This window comes from Oryctolagus cuniculus, chromosome 6, assembly GCF_964237555.1.
Source record: "Oryctolagus cuniculus chromosome 6, mOryCun1.1, whole genome shotgun sequence".
In the NCBI taxonomy this organism is placed as follows: Eukaryota; Metazoa; Chordata; class Mammalia; order Lagomorpha; family Leporidae; genus Oryctolagus; species Oryctolagus cuniculus.
Window position 1 is genome coordinate 59,662,329 of NC_091437.1, and position 16,471 is coordinate 59,678,799.

Below are 16,471 nucleotides of genomic sequence, written 5' to 3' on the forward strand. Positions count from 1 at the left end.
ACTGGCCAGGCCGAAGCCAGGAGCCAGGAGCCAGGAGCCAGAGCCAGGAGCTTCTTCCAGGTCTCCCACATGGATGCAGGGGCCCAAAGACTTGGGCCATCTTCTACTTCTTTCTCAGGCCATAGCAGGGAGCTGGATCAGAAGTGGAGCAGCAGGGACTTGAACTGTCGCCAATACGGGATGCTGGCACCACAGGCCGTGGCTTAACCTGCTGAGCCACAATGCGGGATGATGCCAGTAAAGCATGTGACAAAGTGCCCAGATGAGGGCCAGTGATACAGAAACAGCAGCCAACAGGCATTCGATTCTCACACTGTGCTGAGTGCTTTTCATACATTATCTCATTTAACCAGCACATGCTGTGAGGTAGGTGCTATTATTATCAGTTACCTGAGGAGGCTGAGCACAGATCTGAGTGGGCTATAGAGCAGGTGCACATGCCAGCAACACATTGCTTCTGTCCTAGGCGCAGTGGGGGGCTGAGCAGCCTGAGTGGGTGTATGGGGAAGGCTGCAGGGACACAGAGGGGTAAGCACATACCCTGCTAATGCAGTGCTCCCCTGCAGGCCGGATGGGCTTTTGAGAAGGAAGTGCCTTTCCATCAAAGCTCCGCCACTTTCAAGTTGGGTTATCTTAGGACAGCTTGCTTGTTTTGCTTTAATCTACTTTCAGCCTGTCTCCCGCTAGGTAAAACTGGGGTATTACCAGTTTTGAGGGTGGTTGTGAGGATTAAGAGAAATGAATGCAGCTGGGCACTCAGGTCCTCACAGTCTGGGCTTGCTTACACGAACTGAGCAAAACTGGATGAGGTCTGGGCAGAGGGAGCTTGGCATCCCACAGCTACAGAGGGAGCCTAAGGATTCCGGGAAGGGTGGGGTGGGGTGGGTTGACTCATGGCCTCGGGGCCCTGTGAACTACTTAGTAGTAAAAATAAAATGGGGAGTGGGCATTTGGCGTGGCAGTTACGTGACAATTTGGGTTGCCACTTGGGACATCTGCATCCCATTCCAGTCCTGGCTACTCTGCTTCTCATCCAGCTTCCTGCTTAATGGGCATCCTGGGAGGCAGTGGATGATGGCTCAAGTACTTGAGTCCCTGCCACCCGCATAGGAGACCTGGATGGAGTTTCTGGCTCCTGGCTGCTGGCTTTTGCCTGGCACAGTCCTGGCTCTTGGAGACATTTGGGGAGTGAATCAGCAGTTGGAAGACCTTTCTCTTCCTCTCAAATAAAATGAAAAAAAAAAAAAAAATTTTTTTTTTTAATTTAAAAAAACTGAGCCAGTTGTTGGCTATTCATTTGCTTGTTGCGGGCTTGCTCTGAAATTATTTCCGTCAACAGAACTACATAAACCTATGATGACCACTCCAGTGACAGAGATTTAATCCAGTTGTACAGAGGCCACAGAAGGGGTGTAGAGCAGGGCACTGACTCATTATCTGTCTTAAAAGGATTCCTCAGACCCTGTGGGATTGGAGGAGTGACCTACCTCGAAGTCCATGCATTAAAAAAAAAAGTTTATCATATTCTCTTTTACTCCATATTTATACTCACTATAGGAAGTAGGAAAAATACAGGAAAATTTAAAGAAACATAAGATTGTTAATTACATCTTCTAGAGACATCCCAATGTATACTTTTTTCTGTGCAAAAAATAAAAAATACGTGGTTGTTAGCATGGCTGATGGAACATGGAAAGAGCCCACTGTTAAGCGTTCCATCTTGTCTTCCTCTCCGTTTTGCTAGGACCCAACTCAGGCCGTTTCCCTGCACGTGTCAGGGACAGTCTCCAAGACGCCGGCCTCTAGGGGGCGCTGCCCGGAGAAGAAGCGGGGAGGGAGAGACGGCGGTGCGGAAACGCGTTTGGATTTGGACACCGCCGCTGTCCGTAGCTGGCGTTCCAACATGGCGGCTCCCCAGGACGTCCACGTCCGGATCTGTAACCAAGAGATTGTCAAATTCGACCTGGAAGTGAAGGCGCTTATTCAGGTACTGATTCCAGGGGCCCTGCCAGGCTTCAGCAGTCGTAACCCAAACTTCGCTGGTGAGCTCGGCGGCCTCACTCCCGAACTGATCCCACTCGGTCAGCGCTCCTGGGCCGTGGGTCGTCTCCCATGGCCGGCTCCCTCCTTGTCCACCCCATGTGGTCTGATCAGGGTGCTCCAGGCTCGCCCTCTCCTGGGACTCCCCCGTATCTGCCGCCCCAGACCCAGCTTCCTTAGTGGTTCCGCCCGGCCCCACCCACGGTCCTGGCCGCCTCCCCGCCCCTGACTACCTCACAATACACCTGTCACCGTGCGCGGCCCCGCCTTCTGACACTTCCTTGCCTGTCATTCGTGGCGTCCTGCAGTCTTTAGCCCCCGCCGGCCAGCGCGGCCGGTCCGGTGCCCTGTGGCACCCAAGGACGCTTGGCACTGGAGATGCTGGGTGAAGGGAACGTGACCGGGCCGATAGTCGCGATGTTGTGAAGCAAGGCCTGGGTCAGAAGGCGGGCAGGGAAAGACAGCCTAGGCAAAGACCGTTACAGGGTCTCCGCTCTGTTTAACAGCTAGGGGAAGCGAAGGGCTTTGCGTTATGCTGTTTAAGGGTAAAAGGCAGTAGTGCAGTAAAGCAGTTGATGAAGGCAAGAGTTAGGAATGCAGAAATGAGTCCTTAAACTCTGGCTTTCCGCAAATCATTTCAGTTGACAATGAGTGTCACTAAACAGATATAGACAATGTGGGTGAAAGCGTAGGGCTCCGCAGGTAAGCCAGACACAGAATAAACCAAAATTAGTGCTTTATCGTATGGAGAAAGAAAGTGTGATTTAATGAGGAGGCCACAGAACAAGTCAAGAAACTTGGTGGAAATAAATTTCTTAAACTTTGCTTCTTCAAAGGAGAAACTACAAAACTTCTGGGCCAATTCTAGAAAAATAAATGTAGTGTTCATACAAATGAAGTTACCTTTTCACATAATTCCAATTGCTTGGGCCCCCTTTTGGGTTCTTGTGCTTGCTAAAGAGAAAGATAGGTTTTAACTGGGTGAATTGCACTGTCTTCCAGCTTCTCTGCTAAGTGCTTTGCGTAGATACAGGGTTTTTCTATGGAGGTGATGTGTTGAAGAAACTGAGGTATGTAGAACTTACCATTTACATAGCCAACAAGTTGCTGTAGCCAGGATTTGAAGACACATCATCTGGTTTGAGAGTCTGTATTAAAACCTGGCCCCTGTAATTCGAAATGCCAAGAAACAAACTCCAAATCTACTTTTTTTTTTTTTTAAGATTTATTTATTTGAAAGAGTTACACAGAGAGAGAAGAGGCAGAGAGAGAGAGAGAGAGAGAGAGAGAGGGAGGGAGAGAGGTGTTCCATCCGTTGGTTCATTCCCTAATTGACCACAATGGTTGGAGCTGTGCCGATCTGAAGCCAGGAGCTTCTTCCGGGTTTCCCATGTGGGTGCAGGGGCCCAAGGACTTGGGTCATTTTCTACTGCTTTCCCAGGCCATAGCAGAGAGCTGGATCAGAAGTGGAGCAGCTGGGACTCGAACCAGCGCCCATATGGGATGCCGGCACTTCAGGCCAGGGCATTAACCCGCTGTACCACAGCACCGTCCCCTCCAAATCTTTTTCTTTTCTTTTCTTTTTCTTCTTCTTCTTCTTCCTCTTTTTTTTTTTTTTTGACAGGCAGAGTGGACAGTGAGAGAGAGACAGAGAGAAAGGTCTTCCTTCTGTTGGTTCACCCCACAAATGGCCGCTATGCCGCTATGGTCAGTGCTGCGCCGATCCGAAGCCAGGAGCCAGGTGCTTCTTCCCGGTCTCCCATGTGGGTGCAGGGCCCAAGCACCTGGGCCATCCTCCACTGCCCTCCCGAGCCACAGCAGAGAGCTGGACTGCAAGAGGAGCAGCCAGGACTAGAACCCCGTGCCCATATGGGATGCTGGCACCGCAAGTGGAGGATTAACCAAGTGTGCCACTGCGTCGGCCCTCCAAATCTACTTTTAAAACATTTCTGTAAACTCTGATTTGGGCTAGCATTGTGGCACAGTGGGTTAAGCCACCTCTTGCAGCATCCAGTGTCAGCCCTGGCTGTTGTAGCTATTTATGGAGTGAACTAGCAGATGTAAGATCTCTGTCTCTCCCTCTCTGTCAGTCTGCCTTTCAAAATGAAAAGATCTTGAAGGGGAGGGGGGAACAACTTTGGCTTATAATAGATGGCTTGCAAAATCAGACTAAGTTAGGTGACAGCATTGTAGTGCAGTGGATTAAACCTCTGCTTGTTACACAAGCATCTAATATTGGAGTGCTGGTTTGAGTCCCAGCTACTCCACTTCCTATCCAGCACCCTTCTAATGTGCCTTGGAAGGCAGCAGAAGAGGTCTAAGTACCAGTGCCCTGCTGCCCATATAGAGAACAGGATGGAGTTCCTGGCTCTTAGGTTTGGCCTGGCCCAGCCCTGGTTGCTGTGACCATTTAGGGGGTGAACCAGAGAGTAGCAGATGTCTCTTCCTCTCTCTCTCTCTCACTCTGCCTTTCAAATAAATGTCTTTTCAAAAATTCCAACTAAGTTAACCTTGTCAAAGAGTGCCAGGAATTTAAGCATCACAATTTTCAGATTGGCAGGAACTAGAGTTATAGTATTGCTTTTGGGTGTCCATGTCTGATCGTTAAAGCAAGCTGCTTTAAGACTTTCGTACTATCTGTGTGATGTTTAAGACTTTCCTACTGGGGCCGGCACCATGGCTCACTTGGCTAATCCTCTGCCTGCGGCACCGGCACCCATATGGGCACCGGGTCCTAGTCCTGGTTGCTCCTCTTCCAGTCCAGCTCTCTGCTGTGGCCCGGGAGGGCAGTGGAGGATGGCCCAGGTGCTTGGGCCCTGCACCCGCATGGGAGACCAGGAGAAGCACCTGGCTCCTGGCTTCAGATCGGCGCAGCGCCTGCCATGGCGGCCATTTGTGGGGTGAACCAATGGAAGGAAGACCTTTCTCTCTGTCTCTCTCTCTCTCTCACTGTCTCTCTGCCTGTCAAAAAACAAACAAACAAACAAAAAAACAACCACTTAATAGCTTAATAAAACATATTCAGCCTCATCTTAAAAAAAAAAAAGACTCTCCTACTAACCACAGGACTAATGATTAGGTCAAAGCAGAGTTGTGTTTCTTATCTGTTCAATAATAATCGAAAGAAGGATGAGAAGAATGTAAATGATACTGTTTTTGCTTGTGTCGCAGAGGTAAACAGCAAAGACTGGGATGAATTACAGTCAGGCCACCCTTAGTTGTGGTCTAAGCCATCTCTCACTGAACAGTTGGTATCATTTCATCTCTTCCATGTCTCCTAGGATATTCGCGATTGTTCAGGACCCTTAAGCGCACTTACCGAACTGAATACTAAAGTGAAAGAGAAGTTTCAGCAGTTACGACACAGAATACAGGTGAGTGTCTGCAGAACTGAGATGCTGCCAATGGGTAGCAGTGAAGGGGACTCAGTTCTGGGACTAAGATCTTTCTAAGAGCTGCCCAGTTTCTGTAAACACCAGCTGGAGGGAGTTGTAAACCTGTAGGCAGTGAGGGTGAAGCTATTCACCAAACTTGAAAGCAGAGCACTGTTGCCATGGCAACAAGTAGCCAGCAGGGACACCATTGTCTGAGGTCACTTCAACTCCCTTCTCTTCCCTACCACTCTCTTCAGCTATTCACTCACCTTCACTGCAGTCTATCACCTGTGTCTCCTGGGTTTTTCTATGTTCTCCCTTTACCCAGTGTCTTCCTTTGTATTTCTGTAACCACTAGTCACCTCATGTGCATGTTTGATACACCTGAGTTAACTATGGTGTGTGTCATCCCAGAAAACATCAGCAAGGTTAGAAGAGTGGAAGTGTTGCCCCTGTGGTGCCCTCAGTGCCGGTGAGATGGGAGTGTGGATCTGTCCATCTCCGGTGAGTCTGGAGGCATGTGCCAGGATTGAAGGACTTGTGCTTTTCGTAGAACACAGCCCCAGCAGCTCTGTTGCCGCCTAACAGAAGAAGACTGTTCCGAAACTGGCAGTAAAGCTGGCCATGACCCCTGAGAGAAAGCAAGCCCGTGGCCTGTGTGTTGCCTTGCTAAGGCACTGTCAAGGATAATTTTGAAAACAGACAGTATGTACCAGAGGAGTTAACTGAAGGATTCCAGCAATGTCACTCTACCTATCTTATCTCTACCAGCATCTTCGGTCTGATTTAATCATCTTGTTTAAGTTTTGGAGGGTGTTCGTTTCACATTTTGTATGTGTGTGTGTGTGTGTGTGTGTGTGTATAAATGGCATTATGCAAGGACCAGTGCTGTGGCATTGCAGGTGGAACCGCCTCCTGCGGTGCCAGCATCCCATATGGCGCCAAATCGAGACCCAGCTACTCCATTTCCAATCCAGCTCTCTGCTATGGCCTGGGAAAATAGTAGAAGATGGCCCAAATCCTTGGGTGCCTGCACCCACGTGAGAGACCCAGAGAAGGCTCCTGGCTCCTGGCTTCGGATCGGCACAGCTCCGGCTGTTGCAGCCATCTGGGGATGGCAGACCAGTGGATGGAAGACCTCTCTCTCTCTCTCTCTCTCTCTCTCTCTCCCTGTGCCTCTCCTTCTCTAACTGTGACTTTCAAGTAAAATAAATAAATCTTTAAAAAAATGCCATTATGCAGTGAAAAATCTCAGGCCCCACATTAGTTCTCTGGTCTTGGATCTCCCAACAGGTGACCCCTTTTATTTGTTATTTATGTATCTTTCCACACTTCCTCTGCTCAGATATTAAGAAAGACAAAGGTATTTTCTTATTCCCATTTCTCATCTAAAAGCATACTAAAACAGTGCTTTTTAAAAGTTTGTACTTTTTTTTTAAATTTATTTGAAAGAGAGAGAGATCTCATCCACTGATTCACTCCCCAGTGCCCGCAACAGCCAGGGCTGGGGCCAAGCCAGAACCCCAAGAACTGGGAATTCTTTCTGGGATTCCCACGTGGGTGGCAGGGACCCAAGTACTTGAGCCTTCAGCTGCTGCCTCCCAGAGTGCACATTAGCAGGAAGCTGGAATAGGAAATGGAGCTGGAACTTGAACTCCCATATGGGATACAAATATCCAAGTGGTGTCTATAAACACAGTGCTAAGTGCACGCCTCTAAAACCCAGTGTTTTTCCCCCAAATATTTATTCATTTATTTGAAAGTAATAAAGGAGTGAAGAAAGAGAGAGAGAGAGAAGGAGAGAGAGAGAGATCTTCTATTTGCTGATTTACTCCCTGGATGCCAGCAATAGCCAGGGCTGGGCCAGTCTGGGGCCAGGAGCCTGGAACCTCATCCTGGTCTCCCATGTGGGTGGCACAGGCCTAACCACGTGAGCCATGATCTGCTGCCTTCCCAGGTGCATTAGCAGGAAGCTGGACTGGAAGAAGCATAGCTGGGACTCTAGCTGGTACTCCAATATAGGATGTGGGTGTTCCAGGCAGCAGCCGAACCCACTGTGCCACATACCCTCCCTTGAAACACTGCTGCTTTTTTTTTTTTTTTTGAGATTTATTTTATTTATTTGAAAGCCTGAGTTTACAGAGACAGAGAGGGAGAGAGAAAGAGAGAGATCCATCTGCTGGTCTGCTTCCCAAATGGCTACAATGTCCAGAGCTGGGCTGTCTGAAACCAGGAGCCAGGAACTTCTTCCAGGTCTTCTCCTACTCGGGTTACAGGGGCCTAAGGACTTGGACCACCTTCTGCTACTTTCTCAGGGACATTAGCAGGGAGCTGGATTGGAAGTGGAACAGCCAGGACTCAAACCAGTTACTGTGTGGGATGCTGGCACTGCAGGTAGCAGCTTTATCTGCTATGCCACAATATCTGCCCCCAAACTTAATAGTATGTATTGGAATTCTTTCCCCAAACCAGTAACTAAAGGCCTTCCTCATTCTTTTTTACAGCTATACTCTTTTTAGCCAGTTCTCTGTCAGAGGAGCTACATATATATATATGTATACTGCTTCCATGACTTCTCACTTTTTTTTAAAGTCAGAGGTGGACTTTTAAAAAAATTTTGTTTTAATTTTTATTTGAAAGGTAGATTCACACACACACACACACACATACAGGCAGAGACAGATCTTCCATCTGCTGGTTCACTCTCCAAATGCCAGGACTGGTTCATGCTAGAGGTAGGAGGTGGGACTCCATCTGTGTCTCCCACATGGGTGGCAGGAACCCATCACCTTGAGCCATCACCTGCTGCCTCCCAGAGTGCACATTAGCAGGAAGCAGGAATGGAGAGCAGTGAGTAGAGCTGGCACTTGAACCCAGGCACTCTGATATGGAATGTGGGCATCCCAAGTGGCTGCCGTGCCACAGCATGTGCCCCCTTAAATCTAATTTATTCTCTAAAAGCCTTCCTTCAACCTGGTGTGACTTCATCCCTCCATGTGTACCTACCAACTTCCGTATGAGTGTTTCCTTCTTGTTTTTTCACTTGCTTACTCAGTGTTTACTTCCTTCACTAATTCATATAAATTATCTCACCAATATATTTACATATTTATTATACACCCCTGCCCCCAGCAACATGAACTCCATGCGCACCGGTGTATCCCTGGCATCTTAGGACCTAGTAAGTAGGTGGTTACTGAATGAGTAACCCTGTCCCTGTCTTCATCTGCATTTCCTAAGCATTTAGATATTCCCTTTATATCTGGAAATAATACAGAATTTCTCTGTTTGGTGTTTTTAGCTCTCACCTGAATGCCTTTTTTGTGTATTTGCAGCAAGATTGTGTGAAACTAGAACTGGCCTTGTACCCTAAAAAGAGCGGTGTTCTGCAGAGACAGATATCTGTGCGTGGCTGAGGTTCTCATCTTTTCTCCAGAACTGTCACTGATTTGCTGGGACATAACTTCTGCAACCTTTCATGAGGAAATCTCACATTTTCCCTCTCTTCCTCCCTCTGTCCTTCACCTCTTCCTGTGCCTCCACGCTTCCATTCAGCGATTTGGTGCCTAATGTGTGCCAGGCACATGGGGCAGATGTAGATGTATTGAGCAGTGCTAGGCATAGCACCACCTTCACTGAGTTTACAATCTACTAGGGAAAGTAGATTGTTCTTTCTTTCTTTGGTTTCATTTCCTTTTACACTTTTTAAAAAAATTAATTTATTTGAGAGAGTTAGAGGGAGAGACAGAGAGAGCTCTTCCATCTGCTGGTTCACTCCTCAAATGGGGCTGGGCCAGCCTGAAGCCAGGAGCCAGGAGCTTCTTCCAACATGGATGCAGGGGCCCAAGCACTTGGGCCATCTTCTACTGCTTTCCCAGGTGCATTAGCAGGGAGCTGGGTTAGAAGTGGAACAACCAAGACTCAAACCAGCACCATATGGGATGCCCGTGTCACAGGCAGTGGCTTAACCCACTACACTACAATGCTGGCCCTGGAATATAGATTTCAAATGAATAATTATACAAATAATAACTGATAGCATTTGAAAAAGCTTTATTATTTTTCTCTACCTCAGCAATAAATTGAAAGTCGTTTCTAAGCTATTAAATTGGTGAAGACATGCCCGTGTTTCAGGCCAGCATATGCAAATTAGTATATGAATAATAAGTATGTGAGCTAATATGTTGATGTTTTAGATCAATAGCTTGATTGAAAGTAGAAGAGAAACGTATGACTTGAGATTGAGGTGTCGTGCCATCCGACAGTTGGGTGATCTGCAGTCCTGCAGTACTGCTGGCTGTGTCTGCCGCCTGCGCTCGCAGGGGGTTGTTCGTCAGCGTTTGGTGATTGTGCGCTGTGAGCACTCGTCTTCAGCAGACCTCTCCGTGGGCCTTCTGCAGCCCGAGTCCAGGGCAGGCCCCTTCAAAGGTTCTCGTGTTTGTTTCTACCACATCTCCTGGAGTTATCACAAGGCTGGGAACGCTTTTTCTGTTAATTTGTCTTTAGGAAGAGAAATTTGGACCCCAGATCAGTGTGAGGATGGCTCCCCGCTTATAAATTCTCAGTTGTGTTTTTTTTTTTTTTTTTTTTAACTCCTCTATATAGAGTCCACAATGGGGGCACTCTGCTGCTGGACGGTTTCCTAGACCTTTTCATTGATGGTGTAACCCTTTAGGGTCCTGAATTGTGGCCTAAGCCTTTGTTTTTCTGCCCCTACATGAACTTTGCGACCTTGACTGCATAGTACCAGGATGGATGTTGCGGCACAATGGGTTAAGCCATCTTGCCATGCCTGCATCCCTGATTGGAGTGCCAGTTTGAATCGGGTGCTTCTGATCCATCTTTTTTTTTTCTTTTAGGATTCGTTTTATTCATTTGAAAGGCAGAGTTACAGAGACATGGAGAGACACAGAGAGATCTTCCATCTGCTGATTCACTCCCCAAATGGCCATAAGGAAGCCAGGAGCCAGGAGCTTCTTCTGTGTCTCCCACATGGGTGCAGGAGTCTAAGCACTTGGGCCATCTTCTGCTGCTTTCCCAGGTGCATTAGCAGGGAGCTAATGGAGCAGAAGTGGAGCACCCATATGGGATGCCGGCATCGCAGGTTGCAGCTTTACCTTTTATGCCACAGTGCCAGCCCCTTTCAGTTTCCTGTTAATGCACATCATGGGAGGCAGCAGATGATGGTTCAAGTTTTTGGGTCCCTGCCACCCATGTAGGAGACCCAGGTGGAATTCAAGGCTCCCAGATTTTTCATGGCCCAGCACTATTTGTTGCAGGCGTTTGGGGAGTGGATCAGCAAATGGAAGATCACTCTTTCTCTCTCCCCCCGCTCCATCCTTCTCTCCTCTCCTCTCCCTCTTCCCCTTTCTCTTCTCCCTCTCCCTCTTCTTCTTCCTCTCCCTCTCCCTTTCATATTGATAAATCTTTTTAAAAAATTATTAGTGGTTTCTTTGTTTTTTAAATACTGAAGCATATGTGTGATTTTAAAAATTTTACTTTTTATTTGAAAGGTGAAGAGACAGAGATCTTTTATCTGTGGTCTGTTTCCCAAGTGCCTGTAATAGCTGAGGCTGGACCAGGCCAAAAGTGGGAGCCAAGAACTTAATCTGGGTCTCCCACGTGGCCAGCAGGGACCCAGCTACTTAAACCATCATCATAACCTCTCAGGTACACATTAGCAGAAAGCTGGATGAGGAGGTGGAGCTGGGTCTCCAATGCAGTATTCAGGCATCCGTCTTAACCACTGTGCCAAATTAGTGGTTATTAGTGGTCTCTAATAAATAGGTAGAGATTGAGAGTGATCATGGAAGCATATAACAACTTGGTATTTCTGTGATGCCTAAACTCATCTTCTGTCACCTTATTCTGCCCGCTCTGGCTCTTGGTTCCCTTTTCACTTTGGGGTCCTAGAGATTTTCCATACTGTCTTGCAAGCTTAGCTATCATATAGGGGTCTTTAAAGAGCTCATGGGAAATGCATCTTCTGAAAAAACCATGTATGGATTTCAAAAATGTTTTGCAGAAAAATGTATCTTTTAATTCCATTTTTTCATCATCATTTTAAAGTCCCCTTGAATGCTACTTGCATTTCTAGGTGTTCTTTGTAAAAGGGTGCTCCAAATACTGCCGTAGGCCCTTGCCAGAAGTAGGAGTGCTCTTTTGTTTTTGTATTTGCTTTTAAAACCATTATAACCTCGAGCTATTTTCCCCTCAAAGGAGCTTGAGCAGTCGGCTAAAGAGCAAGACAAAGAGTCGGAGAAGCAGCTTCTACTCCAGGAAGTGGAGAATCACAAAAAGCAGATGCTCAGGTAGGCATCGCCTAGCCTCCTGCCCGTCACCTCTGCTGGGTCACCTGTTCCCTGTGAGGCTTATACATGCGTCTGTCTCATGGACTGGTTTACTAGTGACTTAACTGTGCCAAGGACACACAGGCTGATGTTCTTCCTAGGTCGGTAATTTTCAAATGGGGCCGGGGGAGGGATAAGCAGGACCTTAGGCGCAGGTGGAGCTGTGCGTAGTTCACAGCAGCACATGTAGTAGTATTCTGCATCATATATGCATTTAAGAATGGGGTGGTTTTTATGTAAAGATGGTCGCTGATAGAAAAAGTCCACTGAAAGTAGATCTACTTAAGATGCACCAAAATCTAGGAAGTTTTGAATGGGCTGTCATCTGAACAAATGGATCAGAGAGGTGTAAATGTGCCTGTACGATTGTAAGCCCAGTTGTGGTCAGTTGCCGCTGTGTGCTATTTCTTGATTCTGAGTTGGAGGAGGTGCAGCTTTTCAGCTACACTTTTGCATCATAATCATAACAAAGGTTTTTAGAACAATACTGGAAGGGCTCCTTCAACTTTGCTGGTCTTCTGGGACAGATCGTTTGTTCTCTTTGGAAGGCCCCACTGTCATCATTCCCACAGGTTTTCTCTTTGTCCCCTTGTCTGTGGGTCTAACCGCAGATTTGTGCCTGGCTATGGCTTGGCTTCGACATTGAGTGATTCTCCGACATGAGCTCCTCCTCCCCCACCAGACAGCAGCTGTGTGTGACATGGGCCACAGGGGGAGACTCGGGCAGGGTGGAGCAAGCATGAGTAGGGAGGGGTTCATGAGTGGCAAGCAGTGCGCTAGTGTGTGGCTCAGTGTGATAACTCCATGTGGTGATGGCTGTGGCTTTCCCGAGCCACCGAGATCGCACACGCTGTAAACACTGAGTAAGGAAGAGTCAAATAGTTACACCAGACATCATGAGCTTAGCACGGGCCTGATGCTGGGAGTGGCCCTTCGCCACAGGGAGTTACAAGGCAGAGGAGAGAGAACAGGAGGTTCATGCTTTGGCCGCTGTATGGAAACAGTAGTTGTGCTTGCCGGGTTGTCATGCTGGTCACAATGGACAGGATTTGTTCATGTGGCTTTCTCCTTGCGAGCCCCAGGCAGGCGGGCAACGGCCCTGTCACTCACTCCTCCACATCCCAGGGCCTGCGGAACTCCCTTGCTAATGCTTTGAAGATGTGATTGTTTCTTGTTAAGTGGCAAGTGTGACAAGGCAGAGCAGGTGCTGCTTGCACAACGGAGAGCCCCTTTGAAGACCTTCAGCACGCCGGGGTGCTGTGAGAAAGCCGCCCTGTCAGTTTGTACTCTGTCGCTTAACTTCTGAACATTTCCAGGGCTTTGCACAGTGGATTTGAGCTGTGTAAGAGAGCTGGAGCACAGGACACAAATCAGCTTTTGTGTAGTCTGTCAACAAATGCTACATTGCTAACTTCAGGGAGGTGTCCACCAAATTTCAGTTGTCTCTTGGAAGGGAAACAAATCATGTCCATCAGGACCCTGCTGTACAGCATGTGTGTGTTGTCTGTGATTGGTGTGTAGTGTGTAAGAAACAGCAAATCTTGAAGAACTGTTGAGAAATAATGGCTCCTTGTGATCTTTTTACTTCCTGAAACATACATTAATTCAGCAGTGGAGGGACCAAAACAGTTGCTTCTGTTTTGGAGATAGAAGGATGAGAAAGTTACGGTCATCAAGGAAGGACATCACCAGACCCGAGTTAGAGCTGTAAAGCCATGGCAGTCACTTTTCTGGCCTGTGTGCCCAGCTGCAGGGTAGCAGCCAGACCTGCTGGCTGGGCACACAGGCCCCTGACAATGACTTCTAAGGCTTTACTGCTCTGACTTGTGTCTTGTGATGTCATTCCTTGCCATCCGTGCTTTATGTCACTGCAGGCTGCTGCCTGGGGGATCAGGGCAGCTATAGAACACTGCAGGGAGCTGCGGGTTCCAGGTGAGAGCTGAGCTGGGCCTGAGCTCGAGCAGTTGCTGGGCAACCAAGAGGTAGGGCTGCGTGCACCTGGGTGGCCTCCCCATTGCTCCTTTGCCAAAGGAGCTGCTGTGACTGGAACTAACAGCCTGGGGGAGTGGACAGAAACTCATGCATGACCCTTGTGATTCCAGCAATCAGACCTCGTGGAGGAAAGCTAATCTCACTTGCAAAATTGCCATCGACAATCTAGAGAAAGCAGAACTTCTCCAGGGAGGGGATCTCTTGAGGCAAAGGTATCTGTCTTTTTGTGTTTTCTCTGATAACAGAATAGATAACAATGGGCAAACTGTGAAACCCGCTAGAAGGAATAGCCTCTTGTTTTAATTTATATATATATATACACACACACACACACACACACACACATATATATACACACATACGTACATATATATATTACTATATAAGTAGTAATATTTTTAAAGGTTTGAAAGAAGTAAATGCTTATTTGTAATAAATTGGTAAGATAAAAGTATGACCTACAAAATGGAAATAAGCTATTGTTACTAATGAACATTCTGGAATATTGTCTCCTCCCATTATATTTTCTTTCATATTTATAAAATCATACCCTATGTAAAATTTAGTATCTTTAAAAATATATATATTTATTTATTTGAGAACTCCCTATCCACTGGTTCGTTCATGAAATGACTGATGGTAAGGACTGTGCCAGGCCAAAGCCAGAAGCTGGGAACTCAGTCCAGGTCTCCCATGTGAGTAGCAGGGACCTAAGTACTTGAGCTATCACCTGCTGCCTTCCAGGGCATGCATTAGCAGGAAGCTGGATTCAGGAGTGGAGTGGGGATCTGAACCCAGGCACTCCAATATGGGATACAGGCATCTTAACCCCTTGACCAAACACTGGCCCTTAATATTTAGTATCTTCTTCATTTAATATTATAGCAGAAAGACTTGCTTATTTTTTTAAAAGATTTATTTATTTATTTATTTGAAAGTCAGAGTTACACAGAGAGAGGAGAGGCAGAGAGAGAGAGAGAGAGGTCTTCCATCGGATGGTTCACTCCCCAAATGGCCGCAATGGCCGGAGCTGTGCCGATCCGAAGCCAGGAGCCAGGAGCTTCTTCCTGGTCTCCCACATGGGTGCACGGGCCCAAGGACTTGGGCCATCCTCCACTTCTTTCCCGGGTCATGACTTGCCTTTTTTTTTTTTTTGACAGGCAGAGTGGACAGTGAGAGAGAGAGACAGAGAGAAAGGTCTTCCTTTGCCGTTGGTTCACCCTCCAGTGGCCGCCGCGGCCAGTGCGCTGCGACCGGCGCACCACGCTGATCCGAAGGCAGGAGCCAGGTACTTATCCTGGTCTCCCATGGGGTGCAGGGCCCAAGCACTTGGGCCATCCTCCACTGCACTCCCGGGCCACAGCAGAGAGCTGGCCTGGAAGAGGGGCAACCGGGACAGAATCCAGCGCCCCGACCGGGACTAGAACCCGGTGTGCCGGCGCTGCAAGGCGGGGGATTAGCCTAGTGAGCCGCGGTGTCGGCAACTTGCTTATTTTTTAAAAAATGTTTAAACCTAATTTGAATAGTCTATAGTATCCTATTGTATTAACCAATCCCCTGTTACATGTTTACATTTCTAGCTTTTTGTTCTTATGAATTATACCCTGGGGTGTATCTGAGAACATAAGGCTTTCTCCACATTTTAGAAATGCCCTTTGAAGAAACTCCTAGGGCTGAGATGATCGAGTCAAAGGAGTGACCATCTCTAAGGCTCCCGGTACACGCGAGCAAGTTCTTTTCAGAAGGCAGCCCAGTTTATGTTCTTCCAGTCTACAAGATGGTGGTCTCTGCACCCCCTGGCTGGCACTGACTGATAGTTTAAGGCGTAGTTGCTCATTTGATCAGTAAAAAATAGGGTTTCATTTGAACATGAGACTTGCTTGCTGCGAGGCTTTTGTTGACATTTGTCCTCCTTCTCCTTGTGACTTTTAGGAAAACCACCAAGGAGAGCCTGGCCCAGACGTCCAGCGCCATCACCGAGAGCCTCATGGGCATCAGCAAGATGATGTCCCAGCAGGTCCAGCAGAGTGAGGAAACCATGCATACCCTAGGTAAAGCTGGGCCCAGAGTAAGAGGCTTCTCCCAGAGACACTGACCCCACAGCCCCTGCCCGGCCAGCTGCACCCCAGGCTCCTGCCCCTCTGCCGCGGCAGCTTCCTCACCGCGGTGGTGAGGTGCCACTCTATTTCTCTTTCCAGTTACAACAGTTTAGGAGCCCCCCACACCCCATGGATGCCCCTGCAGTGGAAGAGTTCCCTGGGGCTCTGTGTACAACAGAGACCCCCAGCCCTGTCCTGGAGCAAGGGTATCAGCAGGGCTTGGCTGAGGTCTGGTTTTCAGTGAGGACAATGAGGACTTTATGTCCAGGCAGGTGTAGGAATTGTTGCCCAAGAGATGTTTTGTGTAAAGGCCACTGGCTGGCCTGCTAGGAACACTGGAGGCTTCTCTGAGATCCTTCCAGACAGGGAAACAGAAAAACAGCTAACTCCTTGACTCCCATCTGAACGTTTCACAGAGACTGAAGAGGAGAGTAGGGCGTCGAGAATCCCAGTCAGCAGTGCCTGGCTCTGTTCTGCCCTCCCCTCCCCGCTCCTCCCCCTCGGAGATTGTTGTCACCAAACCCCAGACATCATCTCTGGCCCTCAGTGTCTGTGAAAGAAAAAGGCCTCTTTGAGTTGGGGAGGGGGGCCACAAAATAAAATACCCCAGAACTGC

General features: G+C 48.0%; 2 protein-coding genes across 4 annotated transcripts in view; both read left to right on the forward strand.

The window, feature by feature from the left end:
- CREBRF (CREB3 regulatory factor) overlaps nt 1–1,878 on the forward strand; it is a 90,218-nt gene extending 88,340 nt beyond the window's left edge. Inside the window, exon 10 of the mRNA XM_017341260.3 lies at nt 1,745–1,878. The gene's annotated coding sequence lies outside the window, so the exon portion shown is untranslated. The remainder of the gene's footprint in view (nt 1–1,744) is intronic.
- Nucleotides 1,751–16,471, forward strand: part of BNIP1 (BCL2 interacting protein 1) — a 36,450-nt gene continuing 21,729 nt past the window's right edge. For 2 of the 3 annotated variants that reach the window (XR_516449.4, XM_002710383.5), the window contains exons 1-5: nt 1,751–1,987; nt 5,322–5,414; nt 11,634–11,725; nt 13,867–13,968; nt 15,689–15,807. Coding sequence is in view for 1 of the 3 variants with exons in the window: in XM_002710383.5 (XP_002710429.1) it covers nt 1,904–1,987; nt 5,322–5,414; nt 11,634–11,725; nt 13,867–13,968; nt 15,689–15,807 (490 nt within the window). In the remaining 2 variants the exon portion in view is untranslated. The remainder of the gene's footprint in view (nt 1,988–5,321; nt 5,415–11,633; nt 11,726–13,866; nt 13,969–15,688; nt 15,808–16,471) is intronic. The other variant, XR_516447.4, reaches the window with a different exon arrangement.